The 18,625-nt window shown below is 39.7% G+C and overlaps 1 protein-coding gene across 2 annotated transcripts in view; it reads left to right on the top strand.

Annotated features, from left to right (window-relative positions):
* The window catches only part of NME7 (NME/NM23 family member 7), a 70,506-nt gene that overhangs the window by 33,579 nt on the left and 18,302 nt on the right, over nt 1–18,625 (top strand). Inside the window, exons 2-3 of one of the 2 annotated variants that reach the window (XM_008580741.1) lie at nt 3,547–3,654; nt 6,757–7,255. In XM_008580741.1, coding sequence (XP_008578963.1) covers nt 3,547–3,654; nt 6,757–6,780 — 132 coding nt within the window. In that variant the 3' untranslated portion in view covers nt 6,781–7,255. Of the gene's footprint in view, nt 1–3,546; nt 3,655–6,756; nt 7,256–18,625 lie in introns of those variants that run through there. The other variant, XM_008580740.1, reaches the window with a different exon arrangement.

Genomic DNA, 18,625 nt, shown 5'->3' with positions numbered 1-18,625 from the left:
TCGGCGGGAGCGCCGCCGCGCTTCGCAAGCGGCGCACTATAGCAGTGCGCCACCGGGCCGGCCCCATAGTTTATTATCTTCTGATCTAAAAGTCTTACTATTTGATTATTTAAACTTTTACCTTTATTCTAAAACTGTGATTAAAACTCTTGAAGTGTTACACATATATTTATTGAAAGATAGTTGAATATTTAGTTGGATTATCTTTGATACTTATCAAAATATATCTTTTTTGTCTCTTTAAGAATTGCCTCATCTTAATTTCCTTTTAATTCCTTTAATTTTAAGATTATATGAGTAAAACTAACAGCCATTATCTATTGAATGTTTACCACATGCCAGGCACTGTACTAAATACTTTTATCTGTATTTACTCCTTTAATTCACACAATAACACTGTTAAGTTAGGTCCTATTTTTATTCCTCTTTTACAAACAAGAATGTAAAAGCAGGTACAGAGAGCTTAAGTAACGGGCATGGTCACACAACTGTTATGTAGCAGAGCAAAATTCACGTCCAGAGAGCCTTCCTCCACAGCTCCTGCTTTTTGTTACTACTCCATCCTGGCTCTCTGAATAGTATTGCCATTTTCTGTCAGTTATCAAATTTTACCAAATATTTACTGTGTGTTCTTTAGTAAGATATAGAATGTCAAGGAAGTTTTTTGTGTGTTAAGGGGTTGAGAATCTAATGGGAACTTACTAAAACAGGCACACAAAAAACTATATAAATTGCAAGTCAGAAAGCCTATAATAGGAGTTTAAATTCCTGCAGAAATATTAGAGAAGGCAGGATTACTGTAGGAACTTTAGGCATTTGGCCATAGGCAATTAGTAATCTTCAAAAATTTTTGAGCAAGTGAGTAGCGTGATAATATTAGCACTTTACATACAAAATGAGAGCAGCAAGATAAATGAATTAGAGATGGTTCGTTGGGTTTGGAGAAATAGAGAATGTCAGTTAAGATGAGGTTGCATCAAGATAGTAGATGTGCTCTTTATCCCCTTGCTTCCCAAATCCTTACAGGAATTTTCAGGAGATATGTTTTAAATTGTCATGTTTATTTATTTATTTTTTTAATTTTTTTAAAGATGACCGGTAAGGGGATCTCAACCCTTGACTTGGTGTTGTCAGCACCACGCTCAACCAGTGAGCTAACCGGCCATCCCTATATGGTATCCGAACCCGTGGCCTTGGTGTTACCAGCACCGCACTCTACCGAGTGAGCCACAGGCCGGCCCCGTCATGTTTAATTTTAAAGAGTAAATCTGCAATGATGCTGGAAAAGAAGCCTGCCATTAACAGACCATAAACGTTGAAGAACATAAAGCAGATAGCAGACACAACTTGCCGGAGAGGACTGCTTCAGAAGGGGTGGGGTTCTGGCTAGGCTGTGCATCTGCATCAGACCCTGTGGGTGTGAGGCTGAGGAGGGGCCTGGGGTCGTTAGCAGCATGATTAGTCCGAAGGCTGCATAAAGAACAGCAGAGGAAGTCAGCCCCTTCACCTTTGCTTGCTTCTGCTGTGATACTTTTAGCCACAGCCTAAGGCAGTGAATGTGGAGTTTTGCTGGAGAGGCAAGGTAATGGATCAGTAACTAGTTACAGCCAGGAAAAATGGGAAGCCCCCCTTCTGAAGGAAAAGCAAGAAGCACACCCCATATAGCACCAAACTTCACAAATAGAAATAAAACCTAAAGAAAACAAATCAATTAGAGCGAACAAAAAGAGACTTTAAAAGAGGCAGCTTCCTCAGAAAGACTTAGTAGAATATAGGATCCAAGAAAAAAAAAGCATTGATATTGAAAATTAAAAATATAATTTTTGAAATTTTAAAAATACTCAGTAAATTAGTAGAATTGCACAATGGACCCAGTTTAAAAGCAAATTAGTGAGGTGGCAGACCAAATGCAAGAATTCTCCAAGAATATAACACAAAAAGACTAGATGGAAAATATCAAAGATAAGGGAAAGGAAAGTTAGAATCAGAGGTCTCAACATCTTTCTCACAGAAATAGTTAAAGAAGAGACAACATGGAGGAGAGAAAACAATAAGATAATACTAGAAACCAGCTGAAGATCTGTGTCTTCAGATTAATTTGGACCATCGAGTGTGGAGCAGAATGACCAATGCCTATGTAAAGAGATAATGCAAACTTTTGTAGAAGGCATTACATGTAAGTAATATTTTAATGAATTTGGTGAGAGCCAAATAAAATTTGGGAGAGAATAGATTCTTATAAAACAGTTTACTCAAACTGAGTCATTTAAAAATGTTTTTCCCTAACCTAAAATGAAAAGAGAAAGAAAATAAGTACTCACCTTTCATAATTGTATAAAGTACATCTTATTTCAGAAAATGGCAGCTTACCACTATGTAAGCAGAGTAGGTGTTTAATATTGGTTACTTAATTGCTAGGAAAATTATGGGGAACACAATGAAAGTAACGAATATGAAATAAAATGTAAAGCCATCCTTATTTTCTAATTTATCAAAATGTTTTTCTTTAACTTAATACATTTAGAGGAATACATTTGAAGAAACCTTGTAAATAAAACCTAAGTAATTAAACAAATGCATGCCTTTAAAATATCCTTAAGTGATGGAACCACGAATGTGGGTGCTGCTCAGCATCCTTGCACCACAAGCTACAACTGTCATAGTTCCTTGGGATTTCCGTATCTGTAGAGGTGATCCATTCAATACTTTGGCCTCTCAGTCTATTTCCCTTTTTTATTCCAACATTCTTGCATTCAACCTCAGCCACGGTTATACCTGAAAACTGGTCATCATCTATCACTCTAACCCCTTTCCCCCAACTCCCTACCCCCAGTAATCTCAATTTCAAGTATCCTGTCTCTTAACTTACCAGCTCAGTTCCTCTAACACACCGATCTTAGTAATTGTCCCATCCAATTAGGAGATCAAATCCATTTTTATTGTCTCTCATCCCTCCATCTCCTAGGTCCTCACTTCATTTTTTACTCAATTTAATTTTTTTTTGTCCATCGTTATTATCATTCCCTTGCCACTCTTGTTTTGTTGTATTCTCTTGGTAAAACTTCCCAGTCCTTATTAAATTAAATTCAGGGCTATTTGTGACCATTTTTTTCTCCTACAGGTAAGCTAGGCTGATACAACTATAACATTTTAAAAAATTCTTTTGAAACGAATGTCATCAAACTGGTTCATTTTAAATCAAGTTGTTAGGATCTCTGCTGTCTTTGTATAATACAAATCTTTCACAGTAATGAGTGGATACATATTTTGTGGGATTTCTACAAAAGAAAGTTGATTATTGTTTGCCTTCTGACATAGATTACAGTGGACTTTACATTGAGATGCAGAAAAAGCTGTGTGAGTAAACAAAATTTTCAGTGCTCAAATTTTTCATACATTCATGCTGTTTCCAGGAAAAATAAGTACCCTCAATGTATGACATGTATTTCATATACATAAATAATTCAAGTGTTTCATATAGCTGCTGTTTTTCTTTTTAACACCATATGACTAACTTTAATGTATATCTGAATGTGTATTTAATAGGAAATTGCCCGGCATTTACGCCCTGGAACCCTCAGAGCAATCTTTGGTAAAACTAAGATCCAGAATGCTGTCCACTGTACCGATCTGCCAGAGGATGGCCTATTAGAGGTAAGATAAAGAAGGGAAAACATCCTATTTATATTTCAAACTTATAAATAATCTTAGAAGTTCTGGTGTATGAGAAGCCTTTTTTTTTTTGTCTTTTTTTTTGTCTTTTTTTTTGTCTTTTTCCGTGTCCGGCAACGGATCGCAACCCTCAGTGTCGCCCCCGCACTGGACCGGGGACCGGCAACGGGACCGCAACCCTCGGCGTCGCTCCCGTGCCTCGCTCAGCCAGTGAGCGGGAACCGGTCTGTATGTGGGATCCGAACCCTCGGGCGGTAGTGCCGCTGCGCTTCCCAAGCGGCGCACTATCCAGTGCGCCACCGGGCCGGCCTATAAGAAGCCTTTTAACATTCTTGAATTACATTGTTACTTGGCCATGTGATGATTTCAGACTGCAACTTTAAAAGACCAAATTGTAGTATGCTGTATATAACTGGGTAGTCTTCAATGAATTAAAATATCTTTTCTGACTAGCATATATTATAATTTAAAAATAATTTAAAAAGTAAAAAACTGCAGCACTAATTAAATTGTGTGAAATTTGGCTTTAAATCAGGTGTCAGTACTATTACTGTAAGTTGCTAGTCATGAAATTACAATAAAATTAAGAAGTTCAACATAGAATTTAATAGCATCAAAAGTAACAGCTACCATTTATTGGCACTTTCTATGTACCAGGTTCTACCATGAAAAATGCTTTGTATAAATTTTTTCTTTTAATTGCCACAGCAACTCTAATAGGTGATATTATTTTTAATTTTCCAGGAAAATTAAATTGAGAATCAGAGAGGTTACATAACATCCCAAAATCAAATAACTAATAACAGTCATATTTCAACCTCTCATCTATTTAATTAACATAAAATACTAAACTTCCTTTACTGTTTCTTAAGTGAAAAGTGGTCTGGTTTGAGATTTTAAAAAATCATTTTTAGGCCAAAAGCAAAGAAACTATAAAGGAAAGGTTGATATTTTTAACTTTTTATAGTTTTTTAAATTTTTGTGTGTCAAAAGAAACTAAATAAAATTAATAGACAAATGATTGATTATAGTATAAATGACAGAAAAATGGTTGATATCCTTAATACATATTTGTTTTAGTCTTATATATGTTTTATGTAATCAAATCTTTTTAAAATTCTGTCTTTGAAGTCATACATAGAACAGCCTTCCCCAAACATTTTGTTTTCATTTTCTTACATTGAAATGTTCATTCCACCTGGAATTTATTTGACATATGGTGTGAGGTATGGATCTGGCTAGGTGTCACAACATTGCTTATTAAATTCTTCCATCCTTTCATTGTTCTTTCTCATTTATTGAATACCAGTATACATCAGTGCCTGTTTCTGAACTTTCAATTTTATTTCATTGGTCTGTGCCAGCAGAATACCATTTTTATTATTATAGTTTATTTCTACTTCACAGAAGTTTCCTTGGTTAGTCTCTTAAATTTATTCCTCCAAATGAACTTTATGTGAGTTTTATCAAATTCTGTATTCCACCACCACAAGAGGCAAGTGGTACCTTGACTGACATTATGATTATAATTAATTTATGTTTATAAATTAATATGGGGATGACATATCTATAATGAGTCTCTTCAACTCTGTATATGAAGGTACTTCAAAAAGTTCATGTAGGGGCCGGCCCGGTGGCGCACTGCTACAGTGCGCCGCTTGGGAGCGCAGCAGCGCTCCTGCCGAGGGTTCGGATCCCACATACAGCCCAGCCGCTCACTGGCTGAGCGAGGTGCGGGCGCAACACCGAGGGTTGCGATCCCGTTGCCGGTCCCGGTCCGGTACGGGCGCGACACTGAGGGTTGCGATCCCGTTGCCGGTCCCGGTCCGGTACGGGCGCGACACTGAGGGTTGCGATCCCGTTGCCGGTCCCGGTCCGGTACGGGCGCGACACTGAGGGTTGCGATCCCGTTGCCGGTCCCGGTCCGGTACGGGCGCGACACTGAGGGTTGCGATCCGTTGCCGGACACGAAAAAAGACAAAAAGGAAAAAAAAAAAAGTTCATGTAAAGATTCATATTATTATTATTGTTATTAATATTATTATTTTGGCAGCTGGCCAGCACAGGGATCAAACCCTGGACCTTGGCGTTATCAACACCACATTCTAATCAACCAAGCTAACCAGCCAGCCCGTATTATCTTTTAATTCTATTTTTTCATGAACTTTTTGAAGTACTCACTTATGGTATGCCTCTCCTTTCATGTAAAAAGTAGAGTCTTTTTTTCAGATGTGTCTTAGTCGTAGCCTATTAAATTTACTCCCATCAGTTTTCATTCTTGTTGATATAGAGAATGACTTCTTTGGCTCCATTAATATTTTCTGCTATAATCCAAGCTGCTAATCTACTAAAATGTTATCTAAACTGTGCACCTAGGTATAAAATTTAGACATACTTGTAAAATGTAAAAATGTAACAAGCTTTGTTTTTTAATTACCAAAAGGATTAAATATTCATTTTAAATTTTCACCTACTTTATAAATATTCCCTTCATTTTCTGATAGCTTAGGAACTGTAAACTAGGTTTGAATAGAGACTTATTACTCAGTAAAATTGAAATATTATTAACGATGAAATTTATACCCATTAAAAAATATTATCCAAGGTATGTCTGTGATCTTGCCCTGCAATTGGAAATAGACTATTACTGCCTGCAGTTTACAAAGCCATTTACTAAATGATTAAAATCTTTCTGGCCTAACTGCACTGAAAATTATTTTGCAAATTAGTAACTGTGTGGTTTAGAGAATTAATCAAAAACTAGCTCCAGCAGCCTCCTCTCATATGGCTAATTATTCATACTTGATGTAATCTTGGATAAGTCACTTTTTCTTTACATGCTTCACTTCTCTTATCAATGAAATTGAATAAAGAATGCTGATATGGCCAAGGATATTCTCTTAGTTAGGGATTAACTACTTGCAGATTGTTACTTGGCTTTAAATGGTAAAGTATTATAAAAATACTTAAAGGCCAAAAGACTTTATCTGCTCATAAGTCTTAAAAGTGAAATTCAGAGAGACACAAACACAAACTGTCTGATCAGGAAAGCAATTTGTCCTTAAGATCTGCTATTCGTTACAGGAACGTTCTTTAGATGTAGAGTGACCATCAAGTTTATTGTCCAGTCCAGGATCCTTTTGAAAGGCAACTCCAATCAAACAAGATGCTAGGACAAGAGGCATAAACCAGAACTGTTATAGGCAAACTGGAATGTATCCTATTTACATAGCAAGGAGAGGGGAACATGTTGCTTCTCCTTAATCTTTCCCTAATGTGATCTTTACTAAACTATGTGTCATATGTGTAGAGCTCAGAAAGTATGGTTTCAATTTATATTTTGTCATCATCCATTATTTTGCCATTTATTTTTATAGCAAACAATTATAGAACATGTTTTACTTGTCAGCATTGTGATAGCACTTTAAAATCAAACGACATTTCCCCTGTTCTCATAGAACTCACAGTAAGTTTGAGGGATCAAAAATCTTAGCATGAATATAGAAATCGGATGTGTTTGGATCTTGCTAACTGTGACACAATCACTTTTGTGATTGTAAGAATAAATGACTATAATATGAGACATTCTAGAATATTATTTCACTGCTAACGTTCTCTGATACTCTTTTGTAATTATAAAGATCTTAAATTTGTGTTTTAGCTAAAGCATTGATGGAAAAATGTTCAGTTTAACTAGTAATCAAGGAAATACAAGTTTCCTACTAATGGCAAATAATTTTTAAAGTAATAATGCCCACTGCTGATAAGGCTGCAGTCAAGTGGATACCCTCATATTACTGGTAATAGCTATAAGACAACAGGTATTGAAAGCTTTGGGATTTTTCCATACAGTTTATCCTGGAATTCTACTTCTTAGAATCTAACCAAAAGAGGAGGGTGACAGGACTACAAAATAGAAAGTTATCTGCACGGATATTCATGGAAGGAGTACTTGTATGTGTGGTAATTAAAATTAGAAATAATGTGTATGTATAAAGATTTATCCTATGTTCCCTCCTCTGAGAAACCTTTCCTGACCCCATTGTCTGCATCAGAGATCCATATGTGTGTTTTCATAGCACTTTGCTTCCCTTTGCTGCAGCATAGCCAAGAGTCAGGATAACTCTGTACTTCTGGGCAAGTTACTCATCCCACTGCACCTAGGTTTCCTCATCCCATAAAATGCAGATAAAGATAGTGTAGTTCCTAGCAAGTAGTAATTGCTCAACAAATGATAGTAATTATATCATTATTATTATTACTGCAGTGGCTGTTCTCTCATATATAGCCGCATGAGACAGTGAGTACTCATAAGGAAGAGATTCTTTCCTGCCTTGCAGGAAAAGCTCTTTTTGATGAATGACTTTTGAAGGAAAAGAGGGAGGTGTTTAGTTAAATAAATGATGATTTATGCACTCAGTAAAAAAGTATGTAACCTTTTATCTTTAATGACGATAATGAAGACTCTATATCAGTTGTTCCTCATCTTGGTGGCACATTAGAATTACCTAGGCAGCTTTTAAAGTATTGATGCCCAGACTCAACCCCAGAGGTTCTGATTTTTTAAAAGCAATTTCACACTTCTGGAAAAGTTGTGAGTGCAGTACAAATAACTTTTTCTCATGAACATTTGAAAATAAGTTGCCAATATAATGCCTCACATTTCTGAATCCTTTAATATGCATTTTTAACATAAAGGGGCATTTTCCTACATAAATCACATTATAAGCATCCAAATTAGGAAATTTAACACTGGTACATTACTACTGTCTAGTCCTTAGACTTCATTCAAGTTTCAACAGTTGTCTCAATAAGGTTCTTTAATAGTGAAAGGATCCATTCAGACTCATGCATTGAATTTAGTTTTCTCTTAGCCTCTTTCAGTCAAGAGCAGTTCCTCTGTTTTTTCTGGACTTTCATGACCTTGACACCTTGAAAGGTAATAAGCAGAGATTCTAATTTAATTGATTCATTTGTTCCTCTGCTCATCAGAAACTTATCTAGATGGCTTCCACCTACAGTTATAACAAGATAGTGACAAATTTATTTTGCTGTGTGGCATGTATTACTCATATGAGAAGTCATTTGTTGGCTCTCCATTGTCCATAAAAATGAATGACGGCTCTTTGATTTTATGACTCAACCTTGTGTACGCCTCACCTCTTCTCCACTGAAGTGTTAGGCCTCATCTCATCCATGTACTGATGATACTTCTGAAGTCAGTTTTACTTTCTCTTCATTTTCTTTATCTTTCCTCAGGCTTTGTTAAAAAAAAACAACACTATTTCTCTGCCTGTCACTTTATCCCTATAGTCTTCTCCCAGGCCCCTCTTCCTCATTATCTTCAGTGGGAACATCAAAAACTTTGCATGTAGTGAAACTAAAATTATCAAAGTTGCTGAATGAATATATGGTAGAAAATTCAAATATATTTGAATTTTTAATTCACCAAAATGTTAGGTCAGTCATTCATTCAGGTATTTGTATTTAAAAAAAATAAAAACCTACACTGGGAACAGGAGTAAACAGTATACATGTGGTCTCTGTCCTCATGAAGCTTACCTTCCAGAAGATAGTAATTATAGTAATTGTTTTATAGAATGATAAAAATGTGGATCTTTTCTGTTTTTCTTTTCTAAACATTCTGCAACTTGGTCATAGCACTTTGGTGATTATAAAATAAAATTTTAAGAAGCATATAAAATATTTCATTGTACATATAAATAGTTAAAACAAATCTGAATTCAGGTATATAATTATTTCTGCATGTATTCTTGTTCTGGTACACTCTGGAAAAAAAAATTATAGTGCATCAAAGATTACCCAGAAATAAACATAGGTGTGTCTAGGGTGAATAAGATGATTAGACAGGCCCAGATTTCTTGGCCATGGTTAATGCAGGCCTCTGCACCTACTAGTACCTGTGATTTATCCTTAGTTTTAATTTCTATCTTGAGAAAAGAGTTGTGATTTTTACTAGTATATTGTCAAAAAGGAAACAGCTTGTACAAAGACAAAAGCAAAGCAGCTTTATCTTGGAGAGCTAAAAATAGTTGAGTAAGGCTAGGGCTTTGACCGGGAGGTGGGAAATGGCAAGAGATAAGGCTGGAAGAGTCAGCAGGGGCCTTGTAAAGTCATATTAGGATGTCTGAACTTTATCCAGAGGGCATTAGGGATCTAAATAAATGTTTTATACAGGGGAGTAGCACAATCATATCTGTGATGTAGAGATCACTCTGGCTGCAGGATAGAGAACAGATCAAAGGGCATTGGGAGGAAGGGTAATGTGTGTGTCAGGAGGTGGAGTCTGCAGGGAGAGAAAGACCTGGTAAAAGGCTATTAAGGTTATTCAGGAGAAAATTCTAGTAGCCTGAATGAATATAGCAGAAAGAATAGCCAGAAACAGTAAGCTTCAGGAGACATTTAGGGGGTTAGAACTGATAGTAACAAAGACTAATTGGGTACAAAGTGTAGCCTATGGGAATGAACCAAGGTTAACTCCTATCCCCAAGTGAAGAAGGTGGTACAGGGACTACAATCTTTGTAACATCAAAATCTAAAAATTCCTGAAAACCAAAGTTTTTTCATAAGTTTGATGGCAAGGAGCTGGATGGTTAGTTCAGCTGTTTAGAGCATGGTGCTGACAGCACAAGGTCAAGGGTTCAATTCCTGTAGCAGCCAGCTGCCCCCCTAAAAAAAACAAAAGCCCAAAACAAAAACATAAGTTTGATGGCAAAGTCCAACTTGATCTTACATCACTCTGTGTATCATTTTATTGAACCCAGTTGGTGTAACTATTCAAAGTGCTGCAAAAATATTAATGTATTGGGTTATGGGTGATTTCCCAGACCCCTCAAAGTATTACATAATACATATTACTAATATAAATTCCAATATCTGGCACCAGAAGTTTTGAAAAAGGAATAGTAGAGAAAGTTTGAAACAGACATGAAGAAAGAGCTGATCACAGAATATAGATTTATGGGTGGTATTTAGGATTCAGTTGATTTGGGAGATTACATGTATCATGGTTTTATTATTTTTCTGATGAACAGTTGGATTAGCCCAGGGGTGAGGTTTTTACAGGTGGGTACAATGAGAAAAGGTAATTGAGGATGTCAACAAGAGTGGTGAAGTTATAAATAAGGAAGGATGTGATGACAGGAAGTACTGGAAGAAAGAGAGAGAGTAGATGGGCCAAGGGACTGAAGGCTCTTCTGAGGGTTACAGACAGAGGTCCATGGGATAACAGGATGGGGGCTGTGGTCGGGGTAGACTTGTCTAAATTTAAATTTTAAGAGGTGGAGCTTTCCATAGTGATGAAAAGGTTCAGGGTGTGACCATGGAAGAAGTAGCAAGTGTAGAGTGGAGGTCAATGTCAGTCACTAGAGATATGTAGGTCCAGGAATTGAGAGAGGCTTTAGCATTGAGTGACATTTAAGTCACCCAGGATCATGGCCATGGTGATCCAAAATCTGAAGACTTCAGCAAAGGAGGGAAGTGAGCCTGAAGTATGACAGCAACAAGGTGGTGAAGAAAAGGTTTAGCCAGATGGCATAAGCCTCAAAGAGTCAGGGGCTCCTACATGGGGGAGGCATCTTAAAGTAGCATGGGGATGAAGGTAGAACTACTTCTACCCTACAGCCAGAGACGCTTCACCAGGACTCCAATGAAGCGATGCCTTTGGAAGATGTCCAGTCTCCATTTAAGGCTAAGAGGCTCATGAAAAGATTCAAGTTTCATGGGAGTTTACTTGAAACTGGTACTGAGGTTACACTGGGAACAAGAGAAACAGTGAAAGATCAGTGGAGGGAAAAAGAATCCCAGGGTCAAGTGGAAGTAGAATAACGGGAAAAAATAGATGAATAGATTGGCTTCCATCTTAGTAGGTGGGGGTGTTACAAATTAAGTATTAATTCTCTGGTGACTAGTGTCAAGCTACACAACTACACCGGCTGTCAGGTTAAAGCAGTAGCTACGCTAATTGTATGGCTAGGCATTTCATAACTAAAGCCAAAACGTTTCATTATTTTAGTTATACTAAGTTTTCCATTAATATTGTCAGGGCTAAAGGTTAGGGCCCACAGACCCTTCAAACCCATTGTACAGACTGGGTCACAGACCCCTCACATGTCGGGCTGGGTCACCAGACCCCTCACAGCCAGGTCCATAAGCTAGGTAACTGGGAAAGATCCCAGGAGCCGTTGGCAGATGACACGAGCTCAGTCCCCAGCAGTAGCGTCAGCAGCGGCGGTGGCCTCTCAGGGCATCCCAGGGGCACTGGCAGCAACAGCCTCCAGCAGCACTAGTGGCCTCCCTGTGGCCCCCTGGCGGCATCCCGGGGACTGGGAACCCCGTGGATCAGAGCCACTCATCCTTCATACTTAAGTCCATAACCCAGAACACCTGAGCGTACATGCGCAATTACATCAGACAAGAACCAATGAACACCCAAGCGCACGTGCATATTTACATCAAATGCTTGGCAAGATTCTGAACACCTGAGGGGCCCTAACCATTTTCCTATATTTTCCCCACAGCTCGTAATAGAGACCCTCAAAATATTATCTTTAGAAACTAGGACTTTTATTTTCTTGCCCCACTATTAGAGATCTGGAGGTAGGCATCTGGGGGTGGTATGGCAGCTCCCTAATGTCAGGAACCCAAGCTCCTCCTCCTTGGTCCTCTCAGCCGTCCTCAGCATGTGCATTTTGCTTGTGGTCCCAGGGTGGTTGTTGGAACTTCAGTTATCACTTCTGTGTTTCAAGCATGAAGAAAGGGAAGAGCAAGGACAAAGGTGAAGAATGCCAGTTAACACTCCCCTCCCCCTTCCACCTTTAAGCTTTTTCAGAAGCCAGAAACCCTACCTAACAACTTCTGGTTATGATTTGTTTGCTGGAATTTAGTCACATCTCCACCCCCTTTTTTTGAGAGAGAAGTGTGTAAGTATAGTTTTGTTAGTTGGGAACATTGCTCCTCTAACAATCAAGATTCTGTTAGAAGGAAGAAAGGGAGCATGGATATTGGGCAAGTAAAAAGCAGTATCTTCCACAGGTGGTCAACAAGGATAACAGGTATTTAGCTAGTGAACAGGTTTCCAGCAGTGGCCCCAGCTGATCCCTAGTGTGGAGGTTCTCAAGTGTCCCCCTCTGCTCAGCAGCATCTTCATCGTCTGAGAACCTGGGGGAAATGAAATTATTGGGCTCCAGCCTAGGCCTGCTAAGAAACTCTGTGGGTTGGACCCCAGGAATCTGTGCTTTAACAAGCCCCTCTAGGTGATTCCAGTGCCCATGTACTTTGAGAACCACTGCTCTAGTGAAATGGTTCCTAGCCAATGTCATGCATCAGCTTTAAAAACTCACCTATGGAGTTTTTAAATCTACATAGCCTGGAGCTCTATCATAGAAGATTCTGGTCTGGGATGGGCTTCTCGTAGCTGTATTTTTATGTTGCAGGTCATTCTGATGTAGCTAATAAACTAGCGTTTATAAACCGTTGTCCTAGTGAGTAGGGGCACACTCAAACTTTCTGGAAGAAGTTGGCTTCAACTCTGCTTTTGAGGAAAACCTAGACCCCTGAACAGACCAGCAAAGGGATTATTTTGCTTTTAGGACTCACTGAGAGTTGGAAACAGCAGCGGCCTTTGAAATTTGAAGGGATCTGTAGCTTCTCTGGCTATAGATTCAGCTGTAGCCAAGGGTAATTACACTTCCAAGGGAGTGCTGGTATCTGAATGGGGGAGTCTTTGGCCTCTGTGGAAGGAGCCAGCCATGACCCAGTTGATCCCTGGACTTCTTGGGGGAAATTTCAGTGTGGAGGCTGCCATGTGCCCTACCAGGGAGTGACTGGAGACCTGAGTATGTGGTGCGTGTGTGTGTGCCATCCTGTGTGTGTGTATTGCACACATTCCAAGGCTCACAAGCACAGAGGCCCTGGGGCTTTCACAGCTGAAAATAGTTCCCTTCAGGTTTTTCAGATCTGCACTCACCATTTCGCATGGGCATGTGGCTTACAGGTGTGCAGAAACTGAGACTTGTCTTTCACCCTGCAGATCTTGTAAGTGCCTTTTAAGGGCCTGGGCCTATCATAGACTTTGATATCTCCAGCCCCTGCCTAGCATATTGCAGGCTTTTGGACAGTGTCTGTTGAGTAGATGCATGGGGGAATATGTCATGAATGGAGACATTGCACCTCCGTCCCCTCTCTCTTTTTATATGGCTAAAATGTCACAGTGCCCTGATAACAGTGAGCCCCACTTTCAAATGTCACATCCCACTATTCCCTCCACCTACTAGTTGCCAGATAAGTCTACTACTCTCAGCATCTTCTCTCATCTCTGACTGTATTTAGGTAAAACCCAAAATATGTGCATGTGAAGAGTCAGTGGTTTGCATAGATTTTTCTTCCTTTTCAAACCTGATATTTCAAAAGTCTCTACATTAACATTTAAAACATCCTGAAAATCTAACAGGCGTTAGGCTATCAGTGGTTTGCATAGATTTTTCTTCCTTTTCAAACCTGATATTTCAAAAGTCTCTACATTAACCTTTAAAACATCCTGAAAATCTAACAGGCGTTAGGCTATCACGTTGTAATTTTTATGGTCCAGTCAGTATTTCATCATCACTGGTTATTTTCTCAGATAAGGGAATCTTGGACTAGGGAGCAATTTCATGTTCATAAGTGGAGCTCATGTTCCTTGCTAGATTACTTCTGTTACCTCCACCCCACATAGCCCTCACACTGTCTCAGTAATAAATGTATCTCTAATATTTCCCTCATTTACTATAGGTAAGAGTTTTTTTGTTTTTGTTTTTGTGGGGTTTTTTTTGTTTTTTTAATTCAGGACAATAATGGATCTCTATTAATAAAATGTTGGAATAATTTATTCTGAGTAGTCATAATACCTGTTTACTTCATGGAAATTTCTATATACATTAATACTATAATATTCAAACAGTCATGATGATGACTGAAAACACATTCCATAAAGGAAGTTTATAGGACCATAGCTCTTTCAGCTTCTCAAATACAGCCCCAGCTACCTATTTCTTTAAATTGGCTGTCTTCTCAGTCTGAAAAGTCCTAATGTCTTAAGGACTATATTTAATGATTTATCCCACTTTATATAGGCACTTATAAAGTAACCACTGTAGACTCTAGGAAATAAATTCAGATTAATTTCTTTTGGAAAGGTTGGTTAATTGATTAATAACTATGGAGAATCCCTATAAAATAAATAGATACAGAATCACTGGATTAAAAATGACCATAAAGGGGCATGTAAGAATCTTCAGGCATTTTGTCTCCACACTTCCTCATCTTCCCCAGGCAGTAGTTCTCAATTTCAGCAGCAGTAGAATCCACTGGAGGGCTTCTTAAAAACATAGATTGCTGAACCCAGAGTTTCTGATTCAGTAGATCTGAGGTAGGGCCTTAGCATTTTCATTTCTAGCAGGTTCCCAATTAATGTTAATGCTATTGTCCAGAGCACCACACTTGGAGAAACATTGCCCTACACCAAAAGATACTGCACACACTTGCATTATTAAGTCAACTTGTTCTTTTGGTTAAAGATTCTCAGATTTGGGATTTTACAGACCTGGGACATTTCCCAAAACAAACGAAGCAATAAACAAGAGTAACAAAACCCACCTTGGGGATAGACATAATGTTCAGCTTTTAAAAATTTACCAAATGAGGACATTAGAAAACATTGTTTGGGGTAGACAGTCCCCAGCATTCCTCTCTCCCACAGAAAAACCAATTTGTGAGAAATGCCCTCACCCATCCAATGCCAAAGGATGGACAGGGAGACATGAGGTACAGCAAAGCAAGACTTTAATTGCGGCCTTATAAAGTTCAGGTGTCTGAAGGGCAAGCACACGGAAAAGGGCTGTAGCAAACAATTTATTCTCTAGTATGCAGGTCCCTCCCCCTAATTCCTCATTGGCTGAGTACTACAGGGTGCACAATCTTCCTGAATGATGGCTAAAATTTATTACCCCCTTGCAAGGAATTCCTTTGTCTGGGGGTTCAGGACAAGCCCGCGTAAAAGGCCTGCTTAAGCCCTGTGAAGGGAGAAACGCCAGGGAGTGAAGAAAATAATGGGGGCTGGTGACGAATTACTATCTCAAGGAGAGCTCTGTCTGTTCAGAGACCCTCTGGGAATGGGGTGGACCAATCAAACAACTTTGGGGCTGGGCCTGAATCAGTTAAAACACCCTCAGATAAGTCATTTCTATGACTTATAGTAATAAGTGATAATGAATCACTTAGGTTATTTTCTTACACAATTTGCAACTATAATAAAGCAACAACAACCAAGCTGCAGTCGCTAGAGCTCAGGGGAAGAGGAGAGAACTATGGAGTGCGTGAAGGTGGGAGAAGCATGATGAGAGAAAGAAAAAACTGCTCTGACCATTTCAAGCCCCAGCCACATCCAGGCTGGAGTTGCTGAGCACATGGAGCAGGAGCCAGCAAAAGCCACAGCTGTGCCCTTTGGATGAAGTTGCTTGGAGGTGGCAGGGGAGAAGAGGGCCATGGTGGCCTCCAGGCCAGCAAGACCACTAATAAGGTTCCCTTGGACCCACATAAGAGCAAGGAGCCACAACAGCTGAAAAAAGGAGCCACTCAGAGGTCGATGAGTCATCGCAGGGACCGGCACACAGCCTGTCCCATGGGAAGTGTTTGCAGCATGGGCGGTGGGGGAGATGGGCCCACCGAGGGAACACTGGGACACAGCAAAGACAGCTGATCTGCACCCCAGTCAATGAAGGACCACTCAGAGGAGACTGGTCAGGAATATAGAATTGCATGGGGTGCAGTTTGATGAAAAGACTCAGGCCCAGACTGGAGTTTCTACACAACCCAGGTGCACTGGATCTCTCAAGAACTGGAAATATCTATAAAATCAACCATTAAAACCTGAGCTGCACAAAAAGCCTTCCATAGGGAATCAGCAGCAAAGCAGCAATTTAGCTCAACCATAGAGCTCAAGTACTGGTCCCCATAGGAAGTTCCCCCATTTTAGAAGTAAGCAAAGAGGGCCGGATCATGGCTCACTCAGGAGAGTGTGGTGCTGAGAACACCAAGGCCCCGGGTTTAGATCCTATATAGGGATGGCCAGTTAGCTCACTGGTTGAGCGTGGTGCTGACAACACTAAGTCAAGGGTTAAGATCCCCTTACCAGTCATCTTTAAAAAAAAAAAGAAAGAAAGAAGCAAAGGACAACAAATTAGTTCCAGCACAGAGTTTAAATGGTAGGAACAGCAAATAACGAACACAGAACTATAAGAAAAAACAAAGTACCTACAACCAGAGACAAAGTTTGATATTAACTAGTAAAGGTCTCATTTTACCAAAGAACACCTATAACAGCTAGAAAGACTGGAAATCCCCTGGAATACCAAGCCTGAAAGGGGGGAGGGCCGGGGGCCTCAGCAATGCCCCCTGACACCCACAGTCAATCCTGAGGGTGGGGGACAAGGGCCTTGGCCATGCCCCCCAAACACCTGCAGCCAGCCTAGCAGTGACCACTGAGCTGCCACTGGAAGCACCCCGGGCTCTCCCTGCCAGGGTGGTGGGGGGCCTCAGGCCTCAGCCATGACCTCCATGTGCAGCTAGCCCAGTGACAACCACCGAGTCAATGCGGGAAGTGCCCCAGGCTCTCCCGAACCATAGCAGTGGGGGACCGAGGGCCTCGGCCATGCCCCCCCAACACCTACAGCCAGTCCAGTGGTGACCACAGAGCTGCCGCAGGAAGCACCCCAGGCTCTCCTGACCTGGGACAGTGGAGGCCTAGGGCCTCGGTCACATCTCCCCAACCCCTGTAACCAGCCCAGTAATGACCACCAAGCCACAGCAAGAAGGGCTTTGGGTTCCCGAGCTGGGATGGTTGGGGGCAAGGGCTTTTGCCACACCCTCCTGACATCTGCACCCAGTCCGGCAATGACTAAGCCACTGCTGGAAGCCCCCTGGTCTCCCCTGTGGGAATGAGGGGGGTGCCACAATCCCACCCCTCCTCCTTCCTCCTTTCTTCCCATTTCCTTCCCCTTTCCCCTTTCCCCTGTCCTCCTCCCTCCCAACTGCTCTGCAACAACATCCTAGAATGTAAAAAATAATATTAATAAAATTACATTTTCTTTAAAAAAAAAATTGTTTCCCATCATCACCATCCTTTTGTTTTAAAAAGATATTTAATCACCAATAGCATTTAATCATAGAATAATTGACTCTCCAATTGAATAAATTCACCTTTACTCAAATCTTGTTTATTGCTATGACATGGCAAGGGCATGATGGCAGAAGCAGTCTGGTTCAGGTATAGGCAGAATATAGTGGCATTTTCTGTAGATAGTTTTAAAACAATAATAGAAACCATTAGAAGTTTGTCTGCTTTTTATCATCCTCATCCACAGGCAGTTCCAAATGATGTCTTGAGAAAATACTGCCCCCTCCTTAGATTGGTCGACCACTGCTTTATTTCCCTGGTTTTTCGCATTTTGGCATAAAGTGGTGAAATGTCATCCTAGACCAACGCCACCTGCGAAATGGTGGTCCAGAGCCTCTGGGATAACTTACACATGATTATGGAGTCTTTGGATTCTTAATTTTATACAAACCTGATACTACAGAAAGCATATACAAGTATCATTTTTCATAGATCAAGAGGAATGGAAACTATTTGAGATTTCTTTAGTTTCAAGAGTGGTACTTTTATCTATGTTAAAGAAAATTGCACGAAATTTTAAAAACACATATATAAAGAACAAAAACCTTTTTAATTGTTTGGAGATACAGAGTCTTCATTAAAACCAATGCCACCTAAACCCAAATATTATTATCATAGTTATGAATATTAAAATTTATTTAACTATGACCAGTTTAACAAGTAAAGGTAGAATATTCCAATTTTCTTTTCTTTCTTTTTTTTTTTTTTTTTTGTCTTTTT

Source organism: Galeopterus variegatus, unplaced genomic scaffold (assembly GCF_000696425.1).
Source record: "Galeopterus variegatus unplaced genomic scaffold, G_variegatus-3.0.2 Scaffold2151, whole genome shotgun sequence".
In the NCBI taxonomy this organism is placed as follows: Eukaryota; Metazoa; Chordata; class Mammalia; order Dermoptera; family Cynocephalidae; genus Galeopterus; species Galeopterus variegatus.
The sequence above is the reverse complement of the archived record's forward strand: the minus strand, read 5'-3'. Positions and strand labels throughout refer to the sequence as shown.